At 39.2% G+C, this 27,510-nt stretch overlaps 1 protein-coding gene across 1 annotated transcript in view; it reads left to right on the plus strand.

The window, feature by feature from the left end:
* Positions 1–26,531, plus strand: part of LOC139939050 (phosphatidylinositol-3,5-bisphosphate 3-phosphatase MTMR3-like) — a 48,298-nt gene extending 21,767 nt beyond the window's left edge. Inside the window, exons 5-16 of the mRNA XM_071934766.1 lie at positions 3,337–3,515; positions 5,527–5,620; positions 6,212–6,325; positions 7,411–7,598; positions 8,620–8,742; positions 10,369–10,480; positions 11,480–11,675; positions 12,598–12,783; positions 13,030–13,200; positions 14,083–15,384; positions 15,916–16,112; positions 17,183–26,531. Coding sequence (XP_071790867.1) covers positions 3,337–3,515; positions 5,527–5,620; positions 6,212–6,325; positions 7,411–7,598; positions 8,620–8,742; positions 10,369–10,480; positions 11,480–11,675; positions 12,598–12,783; positions 13,030–13,200; positions 14,083–15,384; positions 15,916–16,112; positions 17,183–17,339 — 3,019 coding nt within the window. The 3' untranslated portion in view covers positions 17,340–26,531. The remainder of the gene's footprint in view (positions 1–3,336; positions 3,516–5,526; positions 5,621–6,211; positions 6,326–7,410; positions 7,599–8,619; positions 8,743–10,368; positions 10,481–11,479; positions 11,676–12,597; positions 12,784–13,029; positions 13,201–14,082; positions 15,385–15,915; positions 16,113–17,182) is intronic.
* The last annotated feature ends 979 nt before the right edge of the window (positions 26,532–27,510 follow it).

Here is a 27,510-nt window from a genome sequence, read left to right on the forward strand (position 1 = left end):
AAAACATGTATGTAACATCCATCATAAGTATTCTTCAGTAAAACTGTTCCAAAACAAAAGGTGACCCTCCCTTAAGATCTAAACGTAGACAAGAGACTTAACCAACAGATTGCAATTATTAGCAGATACAAGTACACCTAACCTGAGTATCATGATGCCTTCGCTGTATCAGAATGATAAAAGGGAGTTTTCGTTTTGGACGACGGATGGTTCTGCTACGGTTATCTGCGCATGCGTTGAAATTGAGGACAGCTGTGCCTCAATTTCTACGACAGTACCTGGGTTGATTCTGTTTGGTGGTTCAACCTACTGATCAATATTCACACACTGACCTATACGACCTCGATTTTTATGTACTGCCAATCTGGTACATTCGCAGTTGGCACACCAAACTTGCTTAGTCATGTGATCAACGCAATGTTCATTGTCCTGAAAAAATCAAAATGTGTTGTCCGCTGAACAGATACTTGTTACAACAGAGGGTCATATGGTGTAGTTTTTCACCATCGCAGAACCATCCGTCGTCGAAAATGAAAACTCCCTAGTGTAATAATCAGCACAACCTCATTCACAGGGGGGTTGGTTCGTGGTATACTTCCTGATGCAGGAAGTTGCATGTGGTTAAATTCACCCATGGCCCCATTTTCAGGTTATGTACCGTGTGCTTGTTTACTTTTAATGATTGGGTTCAAGGAGTTTGCCATTCTCAATTACTTCCTCATACTTTCACTTTTCATTCTCCTTTCCTGTACCTTTATTTGAAGTCTCTTGGTTTTGTAAATGTTGTGAGAAGTACATCAGACTACCAATCATTTGATGTACAGTCTATATGTACATCATGTGATTGTGGCGAGGGGTGGATTTCACAAAGATCTAAAAATGATCTTAAAGCAATCGCACAACATCAGTAAACAGTATTGTCCAAAGGCCCACACTTCATGTATCACAACTTATATAAAATAACAAACCTGTGAAAGTTTAGGCTCAATTGGTCATCGGAGTCGGGAGAAAATAACGAAAAAACCCACCCTTGTTTCCGCACGTTTCGCCGTGTCATGACATGAAAAATCCTTTATTTTGCGAACTAACATGGTCTATGGGAGTCAATAATTTGACTCCCATAAATGGCCGACAGTGCTAGTCGACGAGGTAAAAGAAAACCACGCAATTTCAAGGCATGTTTGTGTGGATCATTGTATTCTACTTTTACAACATCTTTCTACCCATATGCACTTTATAACAAGCGGTTACAAACATTTTTTTTATAGACCAACTCGACCGATCCAAGGCAACGTGTTCCTTTAAAGCAGATGTCCTACCACTAGGACATCGAGCTAGCGTGATGGCTAGAGGCAGTTCAAATCCTAAGCAGTGGCTACCACGACAGTTTTCATTTGTTAGTTTTGCAGGGATAAAGAACAAAATTAGTTTTTTACCCTTACTGCCGATAAGTTTTAAGCACTGTATACTCAGTAGTTTCTCGAGTTCTGTGAAAAAGAAATCCACAGGCAAAGGGATGTGGCCAAACCAACAGAAATAGTCTGATGCCATTGCAAACCAACGGAAATAGTCTGGTTTCCATATTGAGTGTTGTATGATTACAGAACCGTTATGATCAGGGAATGACACTTAATTTTTTTTTTTTGGGGGGGGGTGTATTTTTGAACATTTAGCATTCTGCAGAGTTTGCTATGGGAGTGTATTTAGTGGGGTGCACCCCTAGTCTTATCACTACTCAGCAGTACAAGAAAGCTTATGATAACAGGATGTGCACATTTCCTGTCGTTACTTTTGAATTTGGAAGTTAATCATTGAAGGCCGGCTTATTTGTTGTGATTTAATCAAATCCAGGACCCAAGTTCATAAAGCGGTAAAAGCACAAACTATTTGAAAAGCTAAAAATTTACTTGGAAGAGCACCAGTCACCATTAATGTTCCTTATTTTGGGTGGAAACACAATTTCTGTAAAACAAGATTTGTGCCAAGCGGCGATGTAGAAACCATTCACTGTACACCTTTGGTTATTGTCAAAGACGGTAGACCGGTCTTCGCACTTGGTGTATAAATAACAAACCTGTGAAAATTTGAACTCAATTGGCTGTCGAAGTTGCGAGAGAATAATGGAAGAATAAACACCCTTATTGCACAAGTTGTGTGCTTTCAGATGCTTTGAATTTGAGACCTCAGCTGAGGTCTTGAATTCAAATAAAATATTAGAGCGAGAAATTACTTCTTTCACATAAACTATGTTACTTCAGAGGGAGCCATTTCTCACAATGTTTTATACTATCAACAGCTCTCCATTGCTCGTTACCAATTAAGTTTTTATTTTGAGTAGTTACCAATAGTGTCCAGTACCTTTAATCATCAACTTTTGTTGATTTTTTCCTCAGGAAGAATGTCTGTAAACACAATAAAAGCAACAAAATGGTTTGTTTTTGAGTTGTAGATCCAATGTCAACATAGGAATCGTGGGAAAATATCATTTCAGGACATGACCTTTACTTTGACTTTTGTAGTTGAGTGAGAGGTGGTTAAATGTTGCAGCCATCTGGGGCTGCTATGGCTATTTCAGTATAAATGTAAGCTGTTCCTTGCCGTTATGGTCTCATGGGTTAAAAAGGAATACGTTGCCTTGGATCGGTAGAGTTGGGCTAAGAAAAGGGTTACTGTTTGTTATAAAATGCATGGTTAGAAAGATGTTTTATTAGTAGAATATAATGATCCACACAAATATGCCTCAAAATTGCATGGTTTTCCTTATACCTGTACGCCGCGAACTAACACGACACACCATTTTGTTGATTCAAATTTTTGACTCCATAAAATGGCCGACCGTGTTAGTTTGCAAAGTAAAAGGAAAACCATGCAACTTCAAAGCCTAGTTGTGCGGATCATATTATTCTACTTTTAAAACAAGGCACTCTGTCCCTTTAACTGAACAGTAGTCCACTGGCCAAATAGCAGTTGTAATGCCGGAGACCAGTCAGTCCAACAACTTGTAGTCTTGCTGGCGACCTGTAGTTGATTGCTGAAGTCCTATTGTTACATATCAACCACTTCGTATAGTTAATTACAAGTCCTATGCTAATGACGATGTTGAGAGAAAAACATGGACAATTGAAAATTTGTGAGGACCAGTGAAATGACAAGCTAACTGTTCCTGCTGGACAGTCACTGAAAAAGTTAAAGGCAAACCCTGGATTAATATCTGCAGTGATGCTATGCTTGCATGGATTAAATATTTCTGTTCTAATTGCTTTTGACGGCCTCGGTGAGACGTTGTTTGTTTGAGACTTAACGCTCAGTCTCTCCAACATTTCTGTTCATTTGCAGGTGTAAGTTTGCTACCAATGAGCAGTGCCAGGACTGGTTGGCTCGTCTAACTGCGGCAACCTCACCACCCAATAAACTGGAGGATCTATTTGCATTTGCGTTTCATGCGTGGTGTTTCGATCAGGTCCATCATGTCCGAGAGTCATCTAGTCCCGGTGTTGGCTTCCTGCAGAGCACCGGTGAGTCTCATCAACAACTACCTGTCTTAATAGATGTTAAATTTGCATCGGGGATAAAGAATATTAATGTTGGTTTTTACCCACACACCAATGTGTGTTAGCACTGTATACTCAGTACTTTCCCGAGTTCTATGAAAAAAATCACAGGCATATTACTCGGTTGGGATTCAAACCCACAATTCAACTACCTGTCTTGTTATTGTTTGGATGCACTCGGAAATGTTATTTCAAAAGTGAAAAGTTTAACAACAGAGAATTTTAATATATGTTAAATTTGCTTCAGGGATGAAGAACATTCATTTTGGTTTTTACCCACGCACCAATGTGTGTTAGCACTGTGTACTCGGTACTTTCCCGAGTTCTATAAAAAAAAACCAAGGCATATTACTCGGTTGGGATTCGAACCCACAATTCTAGAGCAGCGTCATACCAGCTAGACCACCGAGATGGCCCGACAGCTAGAGAAATTTATTACCGGCTGAAATGGATTTGTTATTGTCCGTTCTGCTCTGATCATATATTTGTGAAGCATTGATAACCTGGGTCCAATTTTATAGAGCTGCTCAAGTAAGCTAAGCACAACAAAATTATGCGTTATACCAGAATAATGTCACCAGCCAAACTACCACGCCACATGTACAATTTGTGACTGTATAATCTTCTTATTTCAGCTGAGCAGAAAATTGTTGAACGTCTGCTTCTGCTTAAAGCGGCTTTATGTGATTGGGCTCTGGTCCCGAATCTAAGACCTGGAACCAATTTCATAGAGCTGCTTAAGCACAAAAATCAGCTAAGCACAAAAACATTAGCTTACCAGAAAAAAGTTACCAAGTAAAAAAAACCATGTCAGGGAAGCATCTGTGACTTGTATCCTGCTTATTGTTGCTTAGCAGAAATCTTGTAAACATTATTTTCTGCTTTTAAAGCATCTCTATGAAATTGGGCCTTAGCTGCGTTCTGTTTGAGTGAACAAACTGCAAACGTTTTTACTGTGGGGAATTGACTAAATGCAGTTGCAAACTGTTGTGAGCAATTTTGACAATCTCCATGATCATGGAAACTTTTTTCTTTGCTATGTTAAAGACGCTGGACACTATTGGTAATTGTCGAAGACCAGTCTTCTCACTTGGTGTATCTCAACATATGCATAAAATAACAAACCTGTGGAAATTTGAGCTCAATCGGTCATCGAAGTTGCGAGATATTAATGAAAGAAAAAAACACCCTTGTCACACGAAGTTGTGTGCTTTCTGATGCTTGATTTCGAGACCTCAAAAGGGGTGATTGCATGTTAAACATTTCAGAGTAATAATAATAATAATAATAATAATAATAATAATAATAATAATAATTAAAATTTATATTGCGCCCCTTACATACAAAATGAGTGAGTTGTAAAACAAGTTGTGTGCTTTCTGATGCTTGATTTCGAGACCTAAAGTTCTAAACTTGAGGTCTCAAAATCAAATTCGTGGAAAATTACGTCACTTCGGAGGGAGCTTTTTCTCACAATGTTTTATAATATCAACTTCTCCCCATTACTCGTAATCAAGAAAGGTTTTATGACGATAATTATTTTGAGTAATTACAAATAGTGTCCACTGCCTTTAAATGTAAAAAAATCTAAATTATCTCCCTGATTGTTGTACAAAATATCCTTGATTGCAAGACGGAAATGTTGTCGCTACACTATTGACCCATTTCACCTGACGTCATCGTCAGAAAAATCTTGAATGCGCCATACTGGTGGGCAATTTCACTGCGCGTTATACAGTTAAGTGTGCATTTTAGGCGACGCGGCGTTAATACACGTAAACCTAACTGCCCAGCAACATGGTGAGCGTGGCATTGGTTGCCGTGTGTGATATGTGTGCAAGGGGTCAATACTAACATCTTACAGTGCACCATTCTTCAATTCAATATAACAGAATACTACCCAGATATGTAAAGTTAGGCCAGCATTAGCATGTATTGGACTGTGATGCTGATTGCTGTTTCTTGTTAACCATAGGTGATATACCGGCCTATTCCTTCAGTAGTGAAGTCAGCAGACAGGGATATGATATGAAGCAAGCATGGAGAGTCTTTGAGAATAAGGAATACAAGTGAGTAGTGTTGTCACCATTTAGAATGTTCCAGATTAGGGCTGTAAAAACCAAGATAAACACCAAGTAGAAAGCATTCTAAAGACATCCTTTCAATTCAGTGTCGTTCGGCCAAACTTCTAAATTGTTGCTCCAGATTTCATATATGCAATACCATTGCGTGCTTTGAGTTTCGCTCTTGAAGGGGCACAGCAATTTTCCTTTCGTACTAGGCACTTCTTTGAGGAAAACTTTGCAAAGGGCACTACTGCAAAAGCACAGGGCACCACGGAAATTGCTGTAGATGCCCTGCAGCCGATTTAATCTCATCTCACGCTAGGATTAATCTTAAGGTTTACAAGATACAGTGCAAGGCTAGGATTCATCCGTTCAAGTCCTAAGATTAATCCTAAGCTAGGAAGAGTTTGGTGAAATCGACGGCTGGGTGATTTCGAGGCCTGTCATTGATTCTACTTATAACCTCTTTGTTTGCAGAGAGATAATTATATGGCCATCAACTGTAAACTACTTTCTCTTCTACAAGTGTAAACAATCCCTACCAAGTGAAGCTTCAATTCTCACTTGTGTTTTGTTTGTTTGCTGTTTTTGCAGGTACTGTTCGTCGTACCCACTGCAGCATATCGTACCAGCGTGGATCACAGATGACGGACTGAAGGCTGTTAGTAGTTTCAGAGCATCCAAGAGGTTTCCTTCAGTAGTATGGAGGTAAATACTAAATAACTAAATAACTTCAATTTAGTCCAAGATGAGCATGTTCTCAAATGGGATGCGTTTACAGCATTTTGAGCTTCTGAAATAGTGTTAGCGGTGGTGACAACAGTACAGTGTCAGGTATCAGGGTCCAATTTCATGGCTCTGCTTACCGTAAGCACAGAATCGGCGCTTACGGAAGCAGGGAATTCTGTGCTTACGGCAAGCGTATTGCACGGGTTAGCGGCGAATTTGGGCTTCTGCGCGTGCGTACTTCACGTTACTAGGCATTCTACGCTTACAAGGCTAGCGCAGAAATTCGGCGCTTGCACGTAAGCGGGGAATCGCGATTGTAAGCGCAGAATTCGGCGGTAAGCAGAGCCATGAAATTGGGCCCAGGTTGGCTTGAGGATATGTCTTTGTGGACCCTGGCTCTAAGTGCAGGTTCTAAAACTGAATGGTTCTTCACCATCTTCTCTAGTCAGGTTTATTCAGAACTTAAGGTTTCATTACCAGATACATAGGCCTAAGCATTTGTTGAATAGCTTTTTGTTAGAATGTAGTACACTTTATTAATTATTTCTGGTTGTGAAGCCAAGGAAAGCAAACTCAGAAAAGCGAACTTAATCACTATACTAGCCAATAACCCCACGGAGAGAAGACAAAGAAGACAGTTTTAGCTGTGGGAGGAAAATCCCAGAGAACTGTTCCCACACAGTCAGGTAGGGACTGAAACCCCAATCCACACAGTGCCCTTGGCGGGATTTGTATCAAGGTTAACCCAAGGCTCTATAGGTGGAAGGTGAGGAAAGATGTTACTTTGTCAAGGGACTGAAATCCCAATCCACATAGTGCCCCTGGCAGGATGTGAACTGGGGTCCTAGTGGTGGAAGGCGAGAAACAAGTCTTGCTCGGGGACACAAGTATCACGACCGGGATTTGAACCCACACTCTGCTGAACAGAAACAGTGCGGTGCTTGAGTTTGATGTTCTTATCCGCTCGGCCATGACACCCTGTTTGAAGGAAAGATGCAACTATGCCAACTTGTCTACTTGAAACAGGCAAGATGGTTAATACTGTGCTTTTGATCTTTGATCAGACATCAGCAGAATGGAGCAGTGATAGCACGGTGTAGTCAGCCAGAGATAGGTTGGTTTGGCTGGCGTAGTGATCAAGACGAACACTTCATAGAGAGTATACTGAGGGCATGCAAGACGGACAATCCACAGAATACTATAGAGAGTGTAGAGAGACCAGCCAATGGAACGGCTGGAGGAGAGACTAATGGTAAGTCAGTTTTCAACAATATTAATAATAATAATAAAACGGCTTTTATATAGCGCCCTTAACCCCAAAAGGGTCCCGAGACGTTTCACAGAGGTTAAAAGTATTAAGCAAGTTGTGAAAATACTGAACAATTTAAGAAAAACAAATTAAGAATGCTTAAGTAAATTATAAACGACCAAAGAGGAGCCATTCGGAATAGTCAATGTTAGAATATTGCAAATTATTTATGGGTTGAAATTGTGGATCTGTGGGTCAAACAAAATCAAAATACAGTTTTTTTTTGTTTTAAAGTTTTAAATCCTGCCAAGATCGTTAATTACATTCCTGATTGAACTATAGAAAGTTGTTTGTTTAAGCCAGGAAAAGCCATTGTTAACTACTGATATTGAAGACTTGTTCATACACACTTGTTCATTTAGACTTCACTCGGTTTAACTTCAATTATGTTATTCTCTTCTGATTGGTTTTCTGGAGAAGTGCGCATTATAAATCCATATTATTATTTATTATTACTACCTTTGATCTCAAACATTTGTTCATTTGAGGCATTTCAATTCAATTCAATTCCATTCAATTGGCGTGTCATGGCGTGTCATGGCCGAGCGGTTAAGAGCACCGGATTCAAGCTCTGCTGTTTGATCAGCAGAGTGTGGGTTCGAATCCCGGTCGTGGCTTTTGCTACATAAATTGTGGAGGTAGTGATTTCTGCTCTACCGGTCAGGCTTTGGATTGATGATACCCAAGCCTACATCCGTATGGACTGTAAAAGGGGTAACCCTGTTTCAGCCCCAGGAGTAGGTGGCAACGTCCTCTGAACAAAAATAATTGTAGCCCACACCTTGAAGTGACCTTCAGGCCTTGTGTGTCTGGCGACTTGCATAACAAAGCAAAAAAACAAAAAACAAAAATCAGTTCATTTTTTATTCATCATGCCCAGCATGAAAATCATTTTCTTTGTTCTCGGTGTATCCCTACCTTGAATGTGAATGTGACTTGTTATTGTTTGATTGATTTTCTACAGACCTGAGTCTAATACCACACGTAGACACAGACTCCAGCAATAGGAAAGTCTTGATTGTAGATGCTAGATCCTACACATCAGCCTGGGCTAATAGAGCCAAAGGAGGAGGCTGTGAATTCCAAGGTAATACTATACATGTAGGAGCAACATTTTGCTGGCTCAGCCGTCGATTTCACAAAGAGTTAGGACTCGTCTTATCTCGAGTTAGGATTAGTCTTAAGGTCTGCATGCTACAGTGCAGGGTTGGGACTCGTCCTAAGTCCTAAGATTAGTCTTAAGTTAGGAAGAGTTTTGTGAAATCGACGGCAGGACTATTGACCCGATTCACCTGACGTCATCATCAGAATAATCTTGGAGTGCGTTTTGGCGACCCCAACCAAAAACTGTTTCGGTTGTTGGTCGTTGGTTCTGCTGTCCAGACTGAACGATAACCGAGTTGTGAGCTCGGTTACCGTTTTGGTTATGACGTCAGAAACAGCTTTCGGTTGGGGTCGCCAAAACGTACTCTTAGATGCACCATATTGGTGGGCAATGTCACTGTGTGTAATTCAGTGAAGTGCGCATTTTAGGGCGATGCGGCGTTTACACGTGAACCTTGTGACCACCAAACTGGTGAGCGTGGCGCAGTTGCCGCGTGAGATGTGCGTTCAAGGGGTCAATAAGGTCGTTTATGCAGTTGGTATGAATTTCATCACATTGGTTTTTGCATAATTTTGGAGTTGGTAAATTGAGTGCATTTAGTAAAAGTAGTTTGTAAAATTAGTTTGGTAAAAAGAAACATTTTTTTTCTTTTTGACTTTTTAGATTGTGAGTTATTTTTCTGAACCCTTTGCATTTGATTGATATGGATTTGATGTTACAATTAATGATCTTATAGCACCGAGCTGACGAACAGATCTAGTGCCCCGATTTTAACCACTTACATGCATGATGTTCTTCCTACTTCGGATTTTGTTGCCCTTTGAAAAATTAAGACAAATTGTGATTAAATAGCCTGAAATGTCCATTAGAGCCTACAGGCCGAGTCATACTGCAGCGATAACGAAAACGATAACGATTACGACGCAAAGAGAACGCATGCTATTGGTTGAATGAGCGTGGGCGTATTCTGCGTGGAGCTATTCAACCAATAGAATGCGTTTTCTTTGCGTCGTGATCGTGATCGTTTTCGTTATCGCTGCAGTATGACTTGGCCTTACTAGTCCAGCCATACTGCAGCTGGACCTGGCAAAAATTGCAACAGAATTGATTTCAACTGCTTTGGGTTTTATAGACACCCAAGTTTAACATATCAAAAGTCCTCGAAAATCCAAGTATTGGAAAGCTTTCAAATTTGCATAATTATGTTAATTAGTTCCCGCCATAAGCTGAAAATGGAAACAAATGCATACACTGAGTGTTTGCAAGGAATAGTTATCATGTCTGTGCTAATCTAACTCAACCACAAAATGAACACCCTGGTTGGGATTTGAACCCACAAACAACAGCTCTTCAATCTTTTGCACTTGACTACAGCCTGGTTCATACTTCCTGCGAATGTGAATGTGATACGAATGTTGAAGTCACAAATTCGCAACAAATAATTTGCAAGCATTGAGTGGTGCCCAACTCTATTGCGAATATCTCAGCGGAACTGGAGTTGTGACATCAAATTCACGTCAAATTCGCATGAGCAGGAAGTATGAACCGGGCTTACCGCTACCTTTTTCTAACCTTTTTGTATTTTTGTTTGTTTGTGATTACTTTCAGAATATTACCCATCATGTGACATCCAGTTCATGGGTCTCGCTAACATTCATTCCATCAGAAAAAGCTTTCAAGGCGTAAGGAACATATGTAGTAACACGTCAGATGTGCCCAAGTAAGTATTTAGGCCCAAGTTGATTTGCAGCTTTTATGACTCGGTTCTATGGACCTTGGACTCCATTGTTGTTAATAGGGTGAATCATTTTGCCTAGGTAAAGAGTATGTGAATTTCTGTTAAACCTTTGTATAGTACTTATGGCAAAAGCAAGGAGTGATTGTGATAATTTGCCAAAGGTTTATGCAAGACCCGTCATTTCTTATTTGCGATGTCTAAACAACGTGACCACCTTGAGAAATAAAAGTGTCACAAGTTAGTTCATTGTATATATTTTTTATTTATGTAGGATTTAAACAATAAAACGGTTTCAAAAACAAAGGTATGCACCTCATTTAAAGCCACTGGACACTATTGGTAATTGTCAAAGACCAGTCCTCTCACTTGGTTTATCTCAACATGCGTAAAATAACAAACCTACAAAAATTTTAGCTCAATCGGTCGTTGAAGTTTTTAATGAAAGAAATGAAAGATAATGATGAAAGAAAAGACACCCTTGTCACACGAAATTGTGTGCTTTCAGATGCTTGATTTCGAGACCTCAAAATCTAATTCTGAGGTCTCGAAATCAAATTTGTGGAAAATATCTTCTTTCTTGGAAACAACAGTTAATTCAGAGGAAGCAGTTTCTAACAATGTTTTATACTATCAACAGCTCTCCATTACTCGTTAACAAGTTAGGTTTTATGCTAATAATTGTTTTTAGTAATTACTGAAAGTGTCCAGCCGTCGATTTCACCAAACTCTTCCTAACTTAGGATTAATCTTAGGACTTAGGACGAGTAAAGTTCCGTATTCAAATACGTAGGACGCATTGAACCCATCCTAAGTTAGGATGGGTTACTCATCTTAACTCGAGTTAGGATTCATCCTAGCATTTCGTGAAATCGGCTGCAGTGCCTTTACTGAGCTGTTGAGTCTTAGCAAGACATGGTCTGAAAGGCAAGTCCAAATCTTTCATGCCACTAACACCTTTCCTCCCCTTTCTGTCCTCTTCAGTTGGCTATCTCTCCTAGAGGCCACTAAATGGCTACAGCATCTCTCTCTCCTGCTCAAGTCAGCTCTTGTGGTAGTTAACGCGGTAGACAAGGACGCCAATCCAGTAGTAGTCCATTGCTCTGACGGATGGGATCGTACACCACAGATTGTAGCTCTGGCTCAGCTCCTGCTGGATCCTTACTACAGAACACTCGAGGTTAGTCAAGGAGTTCCTCTCATTAAAATTCATGATTTACCTAAAACCTTGTTTAAAAGGAAAATAGTTTGGTTTCTCTTTGGTTTCTCTCTTGGGTACATTCGATAAGCTTACCAGGGTCAACACCGGTCTGCCCCCGGTACCTTCGAATAGCTTTGACGTCATTCCAGGGGCTCCCCCGGGTCAGCCCCAAGTACCCTGCTTGTGGAACAGTCACTTTGGGCTGGCCCGAGGTGCATGACATTACCACGAGAGGGCGAGTGATTGTTCGATTAGCTCTTGTCAGGGGCTCACCTCGAAGGAGCACACTGGGGTCGACATGGGAAAGCTAATCCAACACACCCAATAAATAAAATTTTATAAATGTGTGCAGAGCCCAAGTTTGCCTACGACAAACTCGGGTTCGTACTCACAGGTTTGGGAATGAGGAGTTTTTAACACGATCTTTTGTATTTGATCAAAAGATCAATAGGCGTTAAATGTGGTTTAGGGTGTCAGTGGCTGTAAGTTTACTGCCACAAATGGGTTTCAGGGTGAATGTTTATGTTACAACTACATCACTGAGAAACCCTGATGTGAAACCGGTGAGGATGTACTTGTCTAGTGCAGAAAGTTTCCTGAAAAAAACCGCCAATCTTGCTATGTTCTGATAAAAAAACTTGAAAATCTTCCTGATTATGGAAACTTTTTCTCTATACTTTGAATGTGTTTCTAAAATTTTCCCCGATAGTTCGACAAAATCTCCCTGATTGCAAGATACAAATGTTGGCAGCTCTGGGATAGTAGCTTACATGGCCCATAGCAAATCTCAATGGTGGAGTGATAATAAACAATGATGTCTTGCACCAAGATTAGATTTAAATTTATGGTCTCTCTCTCGCATCTGTGATTAATTCTTCACTCTTTGTCTTTCCCTATGCAGGGCTTTCAAGTTTTAGTAGAGCGAGAATGGCTGCAATTTGGGCATAAGTTTGGGGATCGCTGCGGTCATAAACCCAATGATGACGACACCAATCAGAGGTGCCCGGTGTTCCTGCAGTGGTTGGACTGTGTACATCAATTCATTCTACAGTACCCAACGTCATTTGAGTTCAATCAAACATTCCTGGTAAGTCATTGAACCAGAGATTAAGATCAGCGCCCATTTTTTATAGAGCTGCTTATAGTTTCTGCTCAGAAATGAGCACGATACCTGTGACGTTCAGTTAGTACTTTTGAACCACCCACCCACCTCACAATTAAGAGAGAAAAAAAGTTGACATTTTAAAACTTTGACAATTTTGAATGACCCCAGACTGACTGGTATTCAGAATAGCCCCTAAGGTTGAAAGTCTTTGTTTTTGACACTAAACAGGTGAAGCTGGTCCAACACACCTACTCCTGTCTGTTTGGAACGTTTCTTTGTAACAACGAACAGCAACGAGCCAAGCACTCCATCAAGGATCGTACATGCTCTGTATGGTCACTGCTCACCACTGAGGGACATAAATACCGGAATTTCCTCTTTGCTCCATCAACTGAAACGGTAAGTTTTGATCAGCTGAAAATTGTGGTTGCAATTTGTTTTTAAGATGGTTTATCCACAGGGACATATTACTGAGTCAAAGTGTATTGGTATAGGAGGATGTACACATGTACATGATGTATTTGCAATGAGACTATCTTTTAAAATGGTGATTTGTTTACATTGTAAAACGGAATGTTTCTAAACTCTAGTTTTTTTTTTTATTTTTTTATGCAAGTTGCCTGACACACAAGGCCTGAAGGCCACTTCAAGGTGTGGGCTACAATTTTTTTTTTTTTCAGAGGCCATTGCTACCTACTCCTAGGGCTGAAACAGGGTTACCCCTTTCACAGTCCATACGAATGTAGGCTTGGGTATCTTCAATTCGAAGCCTAGCCGGTAGAGCAGAAAGCACTACCTCAAGTTATGCCTATCTATGGGCAAATTGTTTCCGACATGTGTGGACTACATGCGAAGTGTGGACCCTAGAACAGAAGAGTTCCACATAATGTAGGGATTGGAAACACAATGTTGACCTACATGTACATGTACACATGGCCGAACAGTGTTATTTACAGTATTGAAGAATAGAAGTTTTCCTTAAGTGTACAGAATGTCTACAGAGTGACTTCAACTCAGTTTGTACACTGTGCATGTGTGCGTGCATGCTTGCATGAATGTGTGCAATCATCGACTATAACTCAAGAAAGCCTTGGCATATCAACTTAAAACTTGGGTTTGTGGATTGGTCTTTGGATCCATCAGAAGCCTACTATTTTTGGATCGCCTAAGGTCAAATTTTAGAAATGGATCGGCTTTAGGGTATTTGGGTTTGCTAAGGAAATGTTTTTCTCTTTAGTTCTTTAATTTGATTCTAAACGGTGTGATTTTATCTTCTCATAGGTCCTGTATCCAGGTTACAATGTACGCACACTGAACTTCTGGGCTGCGGTATTCCTGTCAGATTCCGCCCCAGCAACCTGCGAAGATGTCAACTCAAACTCACAGAAAGCTAAGCAGGCAGCATCGACAGAGGGCGCTAAACTTCCGCGCACTCGCTCCGTGGACGACCTGCACAAGGGGGAAGAGGAGAGTCGGCGAGGGAGCATTGTGGAAGGGAGCCCCTTAGTCAGGCGACTGAGCGATCCCAACCTGAGTGAGCTCAAGTTAGATGGAGGGAGGATAGGCTCCCCACCTCAGGGCATCAAGATCACCGACTTGCAGCTTAGCGGTACAGCGGTGAAAGCTGATGAGATTGACCAAGACACGGAAACTAGTTCTTCAGATGAGATTATTAATAAAGGATCGGAGGATCTCAACCGAGAGGTGGATTCTACGTCGGAGACGGAGACAAACACAGAGTGTCTGACTAACGGCCACTCAAACGGACTCCCTAATGGCGATTGTAGTGATAATGACTCTGTTAATGTACCCTATGAAGGGAGCTCAAGGACCTCGACACCGAGGCATCATAAATGCAGCAGCCGGCAGTTCCTGGATGGCCCTATGAACGGGTCCACGGACACCCTAATTGGGGACTCGATCAGTAGAGATGGTAACCAGGATCTTAATCATTGGAATGAGTGTAACGGACACGCTGATGCCAGCAATGAAAACGGACACAGTCCGTTGGAATTGAGAGTTGATACTGATCCAGCAGACAGCTTGGCCAATAACGGCCTGTCAGCCAAACAAACAATCAACTCTATTAGTATAAGCACAAGCACATCAGACTTGACATGCTCAAACATAACCACAACTCTACCACTCCCGAACAGGCCACTCTTCTGGAACACTCACATGTCTGTCTGCGGCTCAGAATCCCTTCCCGACTTACGGAATGACGATAACCAAAACACGAGGCATGCCTCTAGTTCCAGCATCCCAAACTTCTACTCTGCCCCGTCTAGCCCACTTTCAGGCAGCGATTCCAAGCCTTGCCTGTCCTCAAATGATTCAGATTCGTTGCCCATCAAGGGCTCTTCGAGTTGTCTGAAGGTCGGACGTCATTTAGACGCCGATGGCCTGACTACGGTGCCTGCACCTGAACAGGAGAGATTGCTAGGCTTGATCCATGGCTACCAGGATGAGGTGACGATGTTACGTCAAGAGTTAATCCGAATGCAGAAGCTGGTTCAGCAATCTACTCACGCGAGACCTCCATTTCCCCCTGTAGCAATCAATGGGCTCTACCAAGAGAAAGCTGTGAGTACCTTTAGTAGAACTAAGGTCTTGTCCGAATTGGTGTTTACGACTTACATAAGGCCTGGGCCCAATTTCATAGAGCTGCTAAGCACAAAAATTTGCTTAGCATGAAATTTTTTGCCTGGATAAAAACAGGATTACCAACCAAATTTCCACGTGATTTTCAGGATAAGCAAACAACAGCTGAATGCATGTAACAAGCAATATGCAACAATAGGAAATTTGGTTGGTAATCCTGTTTTTATCAAGAAAGACATTTCATTCTAAGCAAATTTTTGTGCTAGGCAGCTCTATGAAATTGGGCCCTGGTCACACAGGACAAAAACGCGAACCAAAGCTTAATACATATATTTTGAAGTAGTTTAGCCAGTTCATACTTACTGCGAATCCTTTGTGAAAAGTTAGTTCGACGACACAGCTCTGTTTTTCGCTGATTTGTGGCGTAAAAATTCAAGCGTTTTTTGTAGTATGCGCTAAAAGAACTGCTTATTGTTGTTATTATTACTATTTTGTGACAATGATGATTTGTAGATTTTCTGCTCGGATATTGAAGTAGAGAGAGACCGCGACGGCTCGTCCCGCTGCGGCTCACTACAATCAGACATCTCATGGGAACAAGTAGATGAGACTGAAGCCAGACGAACACTCTGGATGCCAGACTATGCCGCTAGCCAATGCTTCAAGTGTAATGCTCAGTTTAATGTGGTCTTTAGGAAGCACCATTGCAGGTAAAGCCAACATCAGAATGTTAAAGGAACATGTTGCCTTGGATCGGTCGAGTTGGTCTTTGAAAAGCGTTTGACGCCATTTGTCTTAAATGCAAATGGTTAGAAAAATAAATGGTTAAAAATAGGATTAATAATTTAAAAGTAGAACATAATAATCCACACAAACATGCCTTGAATTTGCACGATGTTCCTTTTACTTTGCGAAGAAACACGGTCGGCCATTTTGTGGAGTCAAAATTTTGACTCCATAAAATGGCCAACCGTGTTAGTTATCTACATAAAAGGAAAACAGTGCAACTTCGAGTGATACTTGTGTGGATCATTATATTTTACTTTTAAAATATCTTTCTAACCATATGCATTTCAAAACAAACGGTTTCAAAAACTTTTCAAAGACCAACTCGCCCGATCCAAGGCAACGTGTTCCTTTAAAAATTAGTAAAAGAGACGCTGTTGCCATGAATTGATGTCCAGACCTGGTGACTTTGTTATCAACACTATTTTTGAACTACTTGTGTAACATTGTTACAAACTTTTATTGTTTTGCATTTATGGCTTTCCAAAGTTTTCTAACTTTGGCAAAAGAAACCTCAGGATGTAACATTAAAAGGTTTTTACAAATACTTATAAAATGTCAAACCACAAGGGAAACTGACTGAGTAAGCTAATCCATTCACATAAACCATCTCTGCCCTCACAGGTATCAATTTACCTATGGGTGGAGAGAAGCAATTATGGTTAAGTGTCTTGCTCAAGGACACAAGTGTCACGACCGGGATTCAAACCCACACTCAGCTGAACAGAAACACCTGAGCTAGAAATTCGATGCTCTTATCTGCGCGGCCACAACCCCCCTAGCAATGACTTTCACCCCTGCTCAACCAAAAATCACAACTACTGAAGCCCGGTTCATACATCCTGCGAATGCTTCGTGCGATGCGAATTTCATTGCATCACAAAGGGGAAATGGAGCGCGTACCGATTGTTGCGTCACCAAAGTTCGCTTCGCATTCGCAGGAAGTATGAACCGGGCTTGAACCGGGCTTGATTGAGTGTTTTTTGTCTTTCAGGAGCTGTGGGCAGATCTTCTGTAACACCTGCTCTAACTACATGACAGCCATACCCCATGAACAACTCTACGAACCGGAGAGAGTGTGTAAGACATGCTACGACACGCTGGAGAGGAACAACAGTAGGAAAACACAAATTGCAGCAGACCTGGGCTGAGCATAAGTAGTTTTTTACATTTTACTTATAGGGAGTGCTTATTTTAATGTCAATTTCTGATCTGCTTACACACTTTGAGTCTGAAAACTGGAACACAAAAAACCCAACCCAGTACCAAAATAAACAAAATATAATCAAATTGATAGATAAATAATGAAATTTAAATATAAGTTTTTGTTTTGCTTATTGGCCGCAATTTGCACGTATATCGACAAGCAATTGGCGTATATGGGCCTGATGACACTAGTTAGTGCACGGGGTGTTTGTGCTACATGTATGCCTTGGTTTGTCAAAAACAATCACATTCATATTGTGAATAAAGGCAAAAGGCACATCGTTCCATGCTGAACTCAAACAGTAAGGTTTGATAAAATAAAAAAAAAACAGTTTTGGTTCTCAAAATGTGTAAGCCAGTCAGGGTTGTTGATTGTGATCAAGGTGAATGAAGACTTGTCAGGCATAGCCTGTGTTTGAACACCTTTATAGTGTTACTGTGTTGTTGTTATAGACCTTTATCATGAAGCAGCCATCTTGAATATCTCTCATTGATATCAATGTTACCAAACCGAGGCTGAAAGAACAAAATAGTCCGGATCCTATTTGCAAAATGATCATTAGCATTCATTATTGTTATTCAATACGAGGGACATGACCAAGATGGAGGCAGCATGGCAAAGGTCTATTCCTAAAAGATGACGAAACATTATCAGCTCCAAAGGAGAAAAGAAATCCTGAAAGATTCTGGCTGGTCAGGAATCCAATCCTTACCAGTGACTTCAATGTCATTGAAATAATATGGCAAAGTCTGAATATAAACTTTACATTGGGTGCATAAAGTATAGAGTTAGGTGTTCATTTGGGTTTGTTGGAGGTTAAAGGTTATGAGTTAGGGAAAGTCATGAAGTTATATATAAGAACTAGAGGGCGCACTGGTGATGCTGCTTGCACAAACACGACGGGACCGCAAGATGACAAGCGCGCCATTCTGTACGCGCGTTGAATATCAAAAACACGTGTGAGTTTTTTTGTATTGAACGCTCACGCGATGCTGTTTGTTCAACTTACAAAATGGCCGCACAAACACACGCTGTGAGATGCCAGTTTTGTCAACTTAGAAAATGGCCGCCTGTGCTCATGCTGGGGCGCGTATATAGGCCAGTGCACCCTCTAGTTCTTGTATATAGCTCTATGGGGAAAGTACAGTTAAATGGCACCGAGTAACGGCTTCCGTCAATGGGTTCATAAACACACCAATACCTGTATATAACCCCTAAAAATAGTATATAATTAATGTTATAAACATAAGTTGTTATTGAAAAGAATTATGTTTTTCTTTTAGCCCTACCCACATCTAAAAAAGAGAAAAATCTTTATATAATCATTGAGCTTTGAGCCATCAACTTAACTATAATATTATATTTAAGGTCACAGCAGGATCAAGTAATCTTTGTAGTTTTGTGGCAGGTTTATGAGAGTCCAGGAGTTTTTTTCTTTTTTGAAATTGAATACTGGGTTCCTACTGACTGACGAGAGGTCTTCAGTTGACTTAGTCAAAATTCAGTTTAAAAGGGAAGTGTTATTCACCACACCTGATTTTAGTTTTAAAAGTTATATTAGTTTTGACCTTAGCAGAGTCTTCCTCGAAAGGCTAAATGACAACTCAACACCATAAACTGGTATACTGGGCAAAATTTCATAGCTCTGCTTATCGTAAGCAAAGAATCAGCCTTTTAAAAAGCAAAGATTTTCGTGCTTACGTCAAGCATGTTTCACTGGTTAGCTGGGAATTTTGGCTAGTGCGTGTGCGTACTCCACATTACTGGGCATTCTATGCTTACTCGGGTAGCGCAGAAATTTAGCGCTTGCTTGTAAGCGGAGAATGGTGATCGTAAGCGCAAAGTTTGATAACAGCAGAGCCATGAAATGGGGCCCAGGTGTAATGGAATTTTCAAGTGGAAATATGTGAACAGAAAGAGAGCAAGTAAGAAGCAAGGGATGAAAAAGAAGAGTTGGGTGGGGGTGGGGGGTAGGTAAATGGAAGGGGTTGGTTTTAACAGACCGCTCGGCCACGATGCCCAACCCCCTCACTTCTTTTAAAACATGCAGAGGAATAGAATCAAACTCATCAATGTTCCAATATGATTTAGACTTTTTCAGCCTATTACCAGCTGAAAACTAAGAAGCAGAAAGTGGTGCTTGGACAATTAGTTTAGTAAGCAGACGGTCCCGTGGAGCCAGTCATGATCAATGTTCATTACATGTCATTTTGGCTGGTAACTTGCTATTGCTCAACAGAGTTTTTGGATTGGTCTAAAAGTTGCTCCTTCCAAAAATGCTGTTCTTTTGGTGGATCATTGTGTTTCTGGTCTTGACAAAAGAAGTAAAACAAACAATAACACAAACACCACACAACACATTTAGCTTTTTCTAACATGTGGCCCGCTACGTGAATATGAGTCAGATGTTGACAATTTCAAGGATTGAGTTATACGCATGGCTGGAAAGAACACACCAACAACAGTAATCTGGTATGTCTTAGCTTTGGGGTGTATCGCGTTGTTGAGTTACTTCCATTTGAAATTAGCCAATACATCATGTATTCTGAAAAATGAATTACAAGTAAAGTGATGTTTAAAACTACCATTTCGCGGAAAAGGATACAATTAGACATAAGTATGATCACAAAATTGTTGTATTCATAGCTTTATAGCCTAAAAGTAAGTGCTCTAAAGATTAACCATGCAAATATAGATCTTCATTTTCACAGAGCGGGTCACATTTGTTATCAGTTATTACAAAAATAAATTTAATTTAGGTTACAATACTTGTACACTGCAGATTAAATGTTTGCCTCTACTAATGAAAACGAATTTATAATAACTGGTTTATATTAAACCATGAGAACAAAAAAAACTTGGAATTTGTTGTACGTGTATTGGGGTTTACAGTGTACAATAACATGACAAACAGTAACCAATCTTCTTGTTGTGAAGAAAAGGTTAACTTTTTGCTTGCAGTTAAAAAATGTACGAAGCAAAATTATACTCCTCGTTCATAACCCCACTATAAAGCTGATTTGTTGCTTAGTGTTAAGCTAAAACTTATTGATGGTTATTGCAAAAAAAAAATTGCTTGCCAATATTGGTTTTTTTTTAAATGGACCCAGCTGCACAAGTAACAGCTGCTGTTTTCTTTGTAATTAATCTATACTTTTTTTCCGCCGGGATCCCGGTTATGAATTATCCCGCCGGGAATTCTTTTTTTTGATTGACATAAACTGGGATCGCAGGGGTTTCTCTCTCCCGGCGGGATCCCAGTGGGATCCCGGCAAGATCCCAGTGTGGGATTCTGGCTAGATCCCAGTGAGATCCCGGCAGGATCCCGGCAGGATCCCGGCAGGATCCCAGGAGGATCCCTATGAGATCCCAGTAGGATCCCAGTGGGATCCCGGCAGGATCCTGGCGGGATCACGGCAGGATCCCAGTGGGATCCCGGCAGGATCCCGGCAGGATCCCAGGAGGATCCCTGTGAGATCCCAGTAGGATCCCAGTGGGATCCCGGCAGGATCACGGTGGGATCACGGCAGGATCCCAGTGGGATCCCGGCAGGATCCCGGCGGGATCACGGCAGGATCCCAGTGGGATCCCGGTAGGATCCAGGTCTAGAACATGGTTCCAGCTTTCCAAGAAAGTCCCAGGTACACTTAATACTCTTCCCTTGGGGGAATTCCCCAGGTGAACAAAAATTTGTATCTACTTCGAGCCTTAGTTTGTGTACATATACCACTTCATACTGGATGTTTTCCTGTAAAATCAAATGTTTAGAAGTTGAGATATTGGTTGTGATATGACAGTGATATATACGAGTGGTTAATGGAGGATGTACCATCAGATGGTCTGAATAATTATTATTATCCTTTTTATAAGAAAATTATAAAAAATTAAGAGGGACTCCTAGAGTCTGACTTATTATGACTGTAATATTGTCAAATACAAGCTAACGATGATATGAAACATCTTAGTAGAATTGTACAGCTAGCTAAATCCAGAGAATACCTATGAACCTTCCGATTTGTACCTAAACAGACAATGTAATGGTCCAGTAATGCATCCTTTCATACTGAACATCCTTTGTCCTCACCACTTTACTCCTATTGGTTTATAGCCACCAATTGTTTCTAAAATAGAAACTTTAATTGGCTATAATTTTCCCACTTTTTTTCTGGATCCTTCCCTTAATCCCTTTCCCCTCTTTTTTTCTATAAATGGATATGTATTTGTTTGTACTTGTTTATGCCTCGGAAGAAGGTCCGGCTTGGATCGAAAGCTAAGGCCATCTGCCCTACTCATTGTAATAGAATATGTAATTCCTATAATTACATCAAATACATGTTCCACTACAGGAGCTCATTGTTATCCCTTGGTCCCAAATTCATAGAGCTGTTTAAAGATGCTATGTCAGATTTTTGGCCGATTTGACCCAAAAAATTTTGATTTAAAATTCGATAGGTATTTTGATGGGGGTCGAGAAAGTTACAAGCTTTCATTTGAGCCATTGCTCGAAAAAGTCCGCCAATTATTAGTAGCAGTGAAATAAAGTCCTCAAAATTAGTTTCTGTCGGGATCCCGACAATATATCACATGACTAATTCTTATGTGTTTTATAAGAAACGTTTTAAATTTTTGTCATGGTTCCTGACCATTAAAGGTAAAAGTTAACCTTTTTTTCATTAGAGCGGGTGATACTCTTTGAAATACCATTCACTCAAAAAAATCTACTTTATAATGTTAGGGGCCAAAAGTCTGACATAGCATCTTTAAACAAACATAAACAAAATAATGCTTTCCAGAGTGAAGTTAACAGCCAAAATACCCTGCAATTGATGGATCCAGATCTGGCAAAGTGGAGTCCAGAAATAAGTGTAACTGCAAAGGTAGATCAGACATGGCAATTTATTGTGGTAATTTCTGGCTTGCTTTAAAGGCACTGGACACTATTGGTAATTGCTCAAAATAAATTTAAGCGTAAAAACTTACTTGGTAACGAGCAATGGAGAGCTGTTGATAGTATAAAACATTGTGAGAAACGGCTCCCTCTGAAGTAACATAGTTTTCGAGAAAGAAGTAATTTTCTACTCAAATATTTGAATTTGATTTTGAGACCTCAGAATTTGATTTTGAGGTCTCGAGATCAAACATCTGAAAGCACACAACTTTTTTGACAAGGGTTTTTTTTCTTCCATATAATCTTGCAATTTCGATGACCAATTGAGTTCAAATTTACACAGGTTTGTTTTTTTATGCATATGTTGCGATACACCAAGTGAGAAGACTGGTCTTTTGACAATTACCAAAGGTGTCCAGTGTCTTTAAAGGGGCGGTCAATGACGGAATTGGGTTAGTTAAAGAATCATCTTAGGGTCATTGCTATTTTCTTCGATACTTGGCTAGGTCTCATTTGTTGAGGTATTTAAATAGACCGTTGAAAATAGCATCATGACATCACCGGGTGTATTAAGTTTTGCAGTACTGAATCCAGTAGTCAAACTAAGATAATGAGTTTGGATATGACGAGGTGTCATGGCTGTAAATATCATTCTCATTGTCTCAAGCAAAAAAACAACTGTCTGATCAGAAAATTTACAGGAATACAGCCTTTGTACTAAAACATGAATCTTAAAGGGAAGGTATACGTTTGGTAATAACTCATAAATTAATAGCAATAAAAACTTACTTGGTTAGAAGTACAACAGTTTCGATACTGTATAGCATTTTTGTAAATCGTTTCACTTTGAAGTTATTTGGTTTGAAAAAAATCTTCAAAAAAATCTTCAAAAAATTGAATCTGAGAAACGTTTCTGTCCAATATGTTTCTAAGATTGCGTTGACGTATTTGCTTCGGTTTTTGTTGCGATTTCTCAAATGAAATATTCACGCGTTCATTTTATTGCTAATATCTATATTTATGTAGGATTATAACAATAGTACGGTACCCAAAAAACAAAGGTTTATTGGCTTTTGAATGAAATACTACAAGTAGAAATCTCCCAAGTTGTTAATTATCGATGAACAACCTTCAACTTTGTTTACTTTACGTGTAACCAAGATTTCTCCCTGTTTTACAAGAGGTGAAATTGTAGTCAAAGAAAAATCCAAACCCCTAACAATTTATAAGCCTTTAACAACATTATATGAATTTATTCATTAAACAAAGATAGTTCTTTTTTCATTGAATATTTTATAGCTACTTTAAAAGCAAACACTATTTAGGAAAATGTATATGTTTGAAAAAGTGTGTTAACACAATGCAGCTGTTTATGAAATCATATTTCACAAGAGCTTATATAAGTGTATGAATTGTTTGACACAATATTTCTTTGGTCTTCATAATTCCCATATTGGCCATACTATAGTTAAACAAGTAGTGTATGTTTATCAGTTGTTTAAATATTCAACTTGATTTGTTGTGGGAATGTCTAATCCAACCAATCATCTGGTTCCCTTAAAAGCGCTGGACATGTTTGGTAATTACTTTAAAAAATGTATTAGCATAAAAACTTACTTGGTTACAAGCAACGGAGAGCTGTTGATAGGATAAAACATTGTGAGAAACGACTCCCTCTTTAAAGGAACACTTTGCCTTGGATCGGACGAGTTGGTCTATAAAAAGCATTTGTAACCGTTTGTTATATAATGCATATGGTTGGAAAGATGTTTTAAAAGTAGAATACAATGATCCACACAATATTGACTCAAAATTGCGTGGTTTTCCTTCACTTTGCAAACTAACTTGGTCGGCCATTTATGGGAGTCAAAAATTTGACACATGGCCGACCGTGTTAGTCAACGAGGTAAAAGGAAAACCGTGCAGTTTCGAGGCATGTTTGTGTAGATCATTGTATTCTACTTTTACATCTTTCCAGCCATGCATTGTATAGCAAATGGTAACAAACGCTTTTTATAGACCAACTCTTCCGATCCAAGGCAATGTGTCCCGTTAATGTAGTCAGAAGCCTTTCTCAGGCATCTCATGAAAGCACACAAATGTTTCCAACAAGGTTGTTTTTCTTTCATTATTTTCTGTTCAACTTAAATGACCAATTGAGCTAGAATGTTTACACATTTGTTATTTTATGCACTCGTTGGGATTATATCAATTATGGGTATTGGTCTTTGACATTTTTACAAACATGTCCATTGTCTTTAATGGGGCAATAATCAAAGGAGAATTTGAACCTTTGTGTATAGAGTTCCATGAAAATGAATTCTTCTGTTTGGTAATTTGTCTCTGATCACCTTAAAGTCCTTACTGATAAAATTATTGCCCAAGACATCCATAAAATGGTTTGAACCAAAATAAAGCGGTACCCATAAAAAAAAAGAGATCAGCATTTTGTAGTTATTTTAAGGAAACCTAGGCAAACTTTGCATGTAAATGCTGTATTCATTCACATGTAAGCATAACATGTATCTCCAATTTTGTAAACAAGCCGACATTACAGATTAGATTTGTCTCAAACAATTGTTTCCATGTGTGATTTATAGTTGCCAACATTTTAGCGAGCATGTTTTTGGATAATGTAGACCTCAAGGTTTTTGGAAAGCTAAATCTTGGAGCAGAATATTTGTATCATTCTGCATTAATAGCCAGTTTAGAAATCACAATTTCCGATGCTGATAAATAGACATGAAACAGTTGTCTGGCACACGATAGTCAAGTCACTGCCCTCAGTGATGATGCAACCTGCTGCTATTTCATGCTGCCAATCACGAGGCTCAGTTGAACAAATGCTGTTAAATATTCATTGTGCTTTCCATATGCAAATTGTAGTCGACCAATGGTTGACTTAAAATATATTCCTGATGTAAAGTAAGACCATTTTTCCTAACAATGCGAAGTTATGACCTTTTATTGCTGTAAGCGCAAAAAAACACTTTTTTACGTAATAATAATGCTGTATGTTGCACAAAGAGGGCGCTAAAGGGTTGTCATCCAAAATAGTTTAATTGAGATACAACTTTGCTGCAGTTCCAGATTTGTGTATATTAAAGGCTACAGCTTTACGTCAATTGCTAAGGGTGTTGCTAAGGATGTCTTATACTAAGAGACACTGGACACTTATAGTAATTGCCAAAGACCAGTCTTCTCACTTGGTGTATCTGAACATATGCATAAAATTAATAAACAAACATGTGAAAATTTTACCTCAATTGGTTGTTATAGTTGCAAGATAATTTTGAAAAGAAAACAGATCTCAAAATCAAATTCGTGGAAAATTACTTCTTTCTCGAAAAACTACGTCACTTCAGAGGAAGCCGTTTCTCACAATGTTTTATACTATTAACACCTCTCCATTGCACGTTACCAAGTAATGTTTTATGCTAACAATTATTTTGAGTAATTAATAATAGTTTCCACTGCCTTTGAGGCTAAGGCTAATCCAAATTGTGGCTCCGGCTACCTCTATAGCTAAGGGTGTTGCTAAGGATGTCTTATACCTCAACATAGAAACACATAATGCTATGGTGATCTAGCCATAGCCGCAGCTGTAGCTGCCATTTTGGCCAAATTTGGGAAGTTTTTAGCACAAACGAATTGTTATTCAGAACTGGGCCAACTTGATAGAGCTGCTAAGCACACAAATTTGCTTAGCATGAAATTTCTTCCTTGATAAAAACAGGATTTTCAGCATAAGCAAACAACAGCTGAATACCAGTATCAAGCAATATGCAACAAATTTGGTTGGTAATCCTGTTTTTATCAAGGATGAAAATTCATGCTGAGCAAATTTTGTGCTTAGCACCTCTATGAAATTGGGCCCTGATTTCTTAACTCACAAGCTTCTCTTTACAAATGATATTGTACATTTTTTTGCTCAATGAATGTCTTGATTACTTTAATTTTAAATGGAAAACTTTAGTGTTAAGTGCCTTGTTTATTCTTTTGAACTTTTCAATCCATTCATGAATATCGGTGTCACATCAGTTTAGGATTAATAAGTTTGTCAATCTTTGGATTATTCTACCCTTTTAAATTTGGATTCGTTCATAGTACTTATGAAAACTATAGTGCAATTTTTCTTTAAAACAATTTGTTGTGACTTTTATCCTTTATTCCCCCAAATAAAAAGAATATTGACATGAAATGCGTCGATCTTTTAAGAAATGAGTTAATTATTGCTTAATCAAATAGTTAGACAATGGATTTTAATAAATGAAAGTTGTTAATTGTCTGAACATGAATATGTTTTAGATTGTCTTCTCTTGTGTTTTACTATCGATTTCCCCCGTCAATTTCCTAATTTTCTTTATCATTTTCATCGTTAGCCAGTAGATTTCGCTAGAATTTCACAAGCTTTGTTTTTTAGTGCACACGAAACGTACATTGAATGTGGCATCCTTACACTCACTTTTTGGCACCTTATAACTTTCAAAGCATTCAACTCAGACATACAAATCTCGCTTTTAATATTTTTCTCAATTTTGGGCCATAATGTTCACAGTCTTGTGCATTCACTATTGGTACCTGTCAAAGATTAGTCTTCACAGTTGGTGTATCTCATCATATGCATAAAATAACAAACCTGTGAAAATTTGAGCTTAATCGATTGTCGAAGTTGCGAGATAATAATGAAAAAAAAAACACCCTTGTCACAAGAAGTTGTGTGCGTTTAGATGGTTGATTTCGAGACCTCAAATTCTAAACTTGAGGTCTCAAAATCAAATTCGTGGAAAATTACTTCTTTCTAAAAAACTAAGTCACTTCAGAGGGAGCTGTTTCTTATAATGTTATATACTATCAACCTCTCCCCATTACTTGTAATCAAGAAAGGTTTTATGATGATAATTATTTTGAGTAATTACCAATAGTGTCCACTGCCTTTAAATAGCTTTGAATTTACTTGATTTTACCTTTGTTTCTAATGTATTTTGTGAAATTCTTTACATTTTTCAATTAATAATCCTTAAAAAAGTTATGACAAAAAATACTGAAAGGATTTAAAGGTTAACAAATTAATGTTCTTTTTTACTCTGGGTTTCCCTCTCGACTTGCATAAATCTTGCCTTAGACTAGAAATGCTAACCTAAACTCAGTTGAAATTGGCCAGAATCCCCCAACCCTGCTGAAAAAAGGTGTACCCGAAAATAGTTTAATTATTTTGTGACATTAT

This window comes from Asterias amurensis, chromosome 6, assembly GCF_032118995.1.
Source record: "Asterias amurensis chromosome 6, ASM3211899v1".
NCBI lineage: Eukaryota > Metazoa > Echinodermata > Asteroidea > Forcipulatida > Asteriidae > Asterias > Asterias amurensis.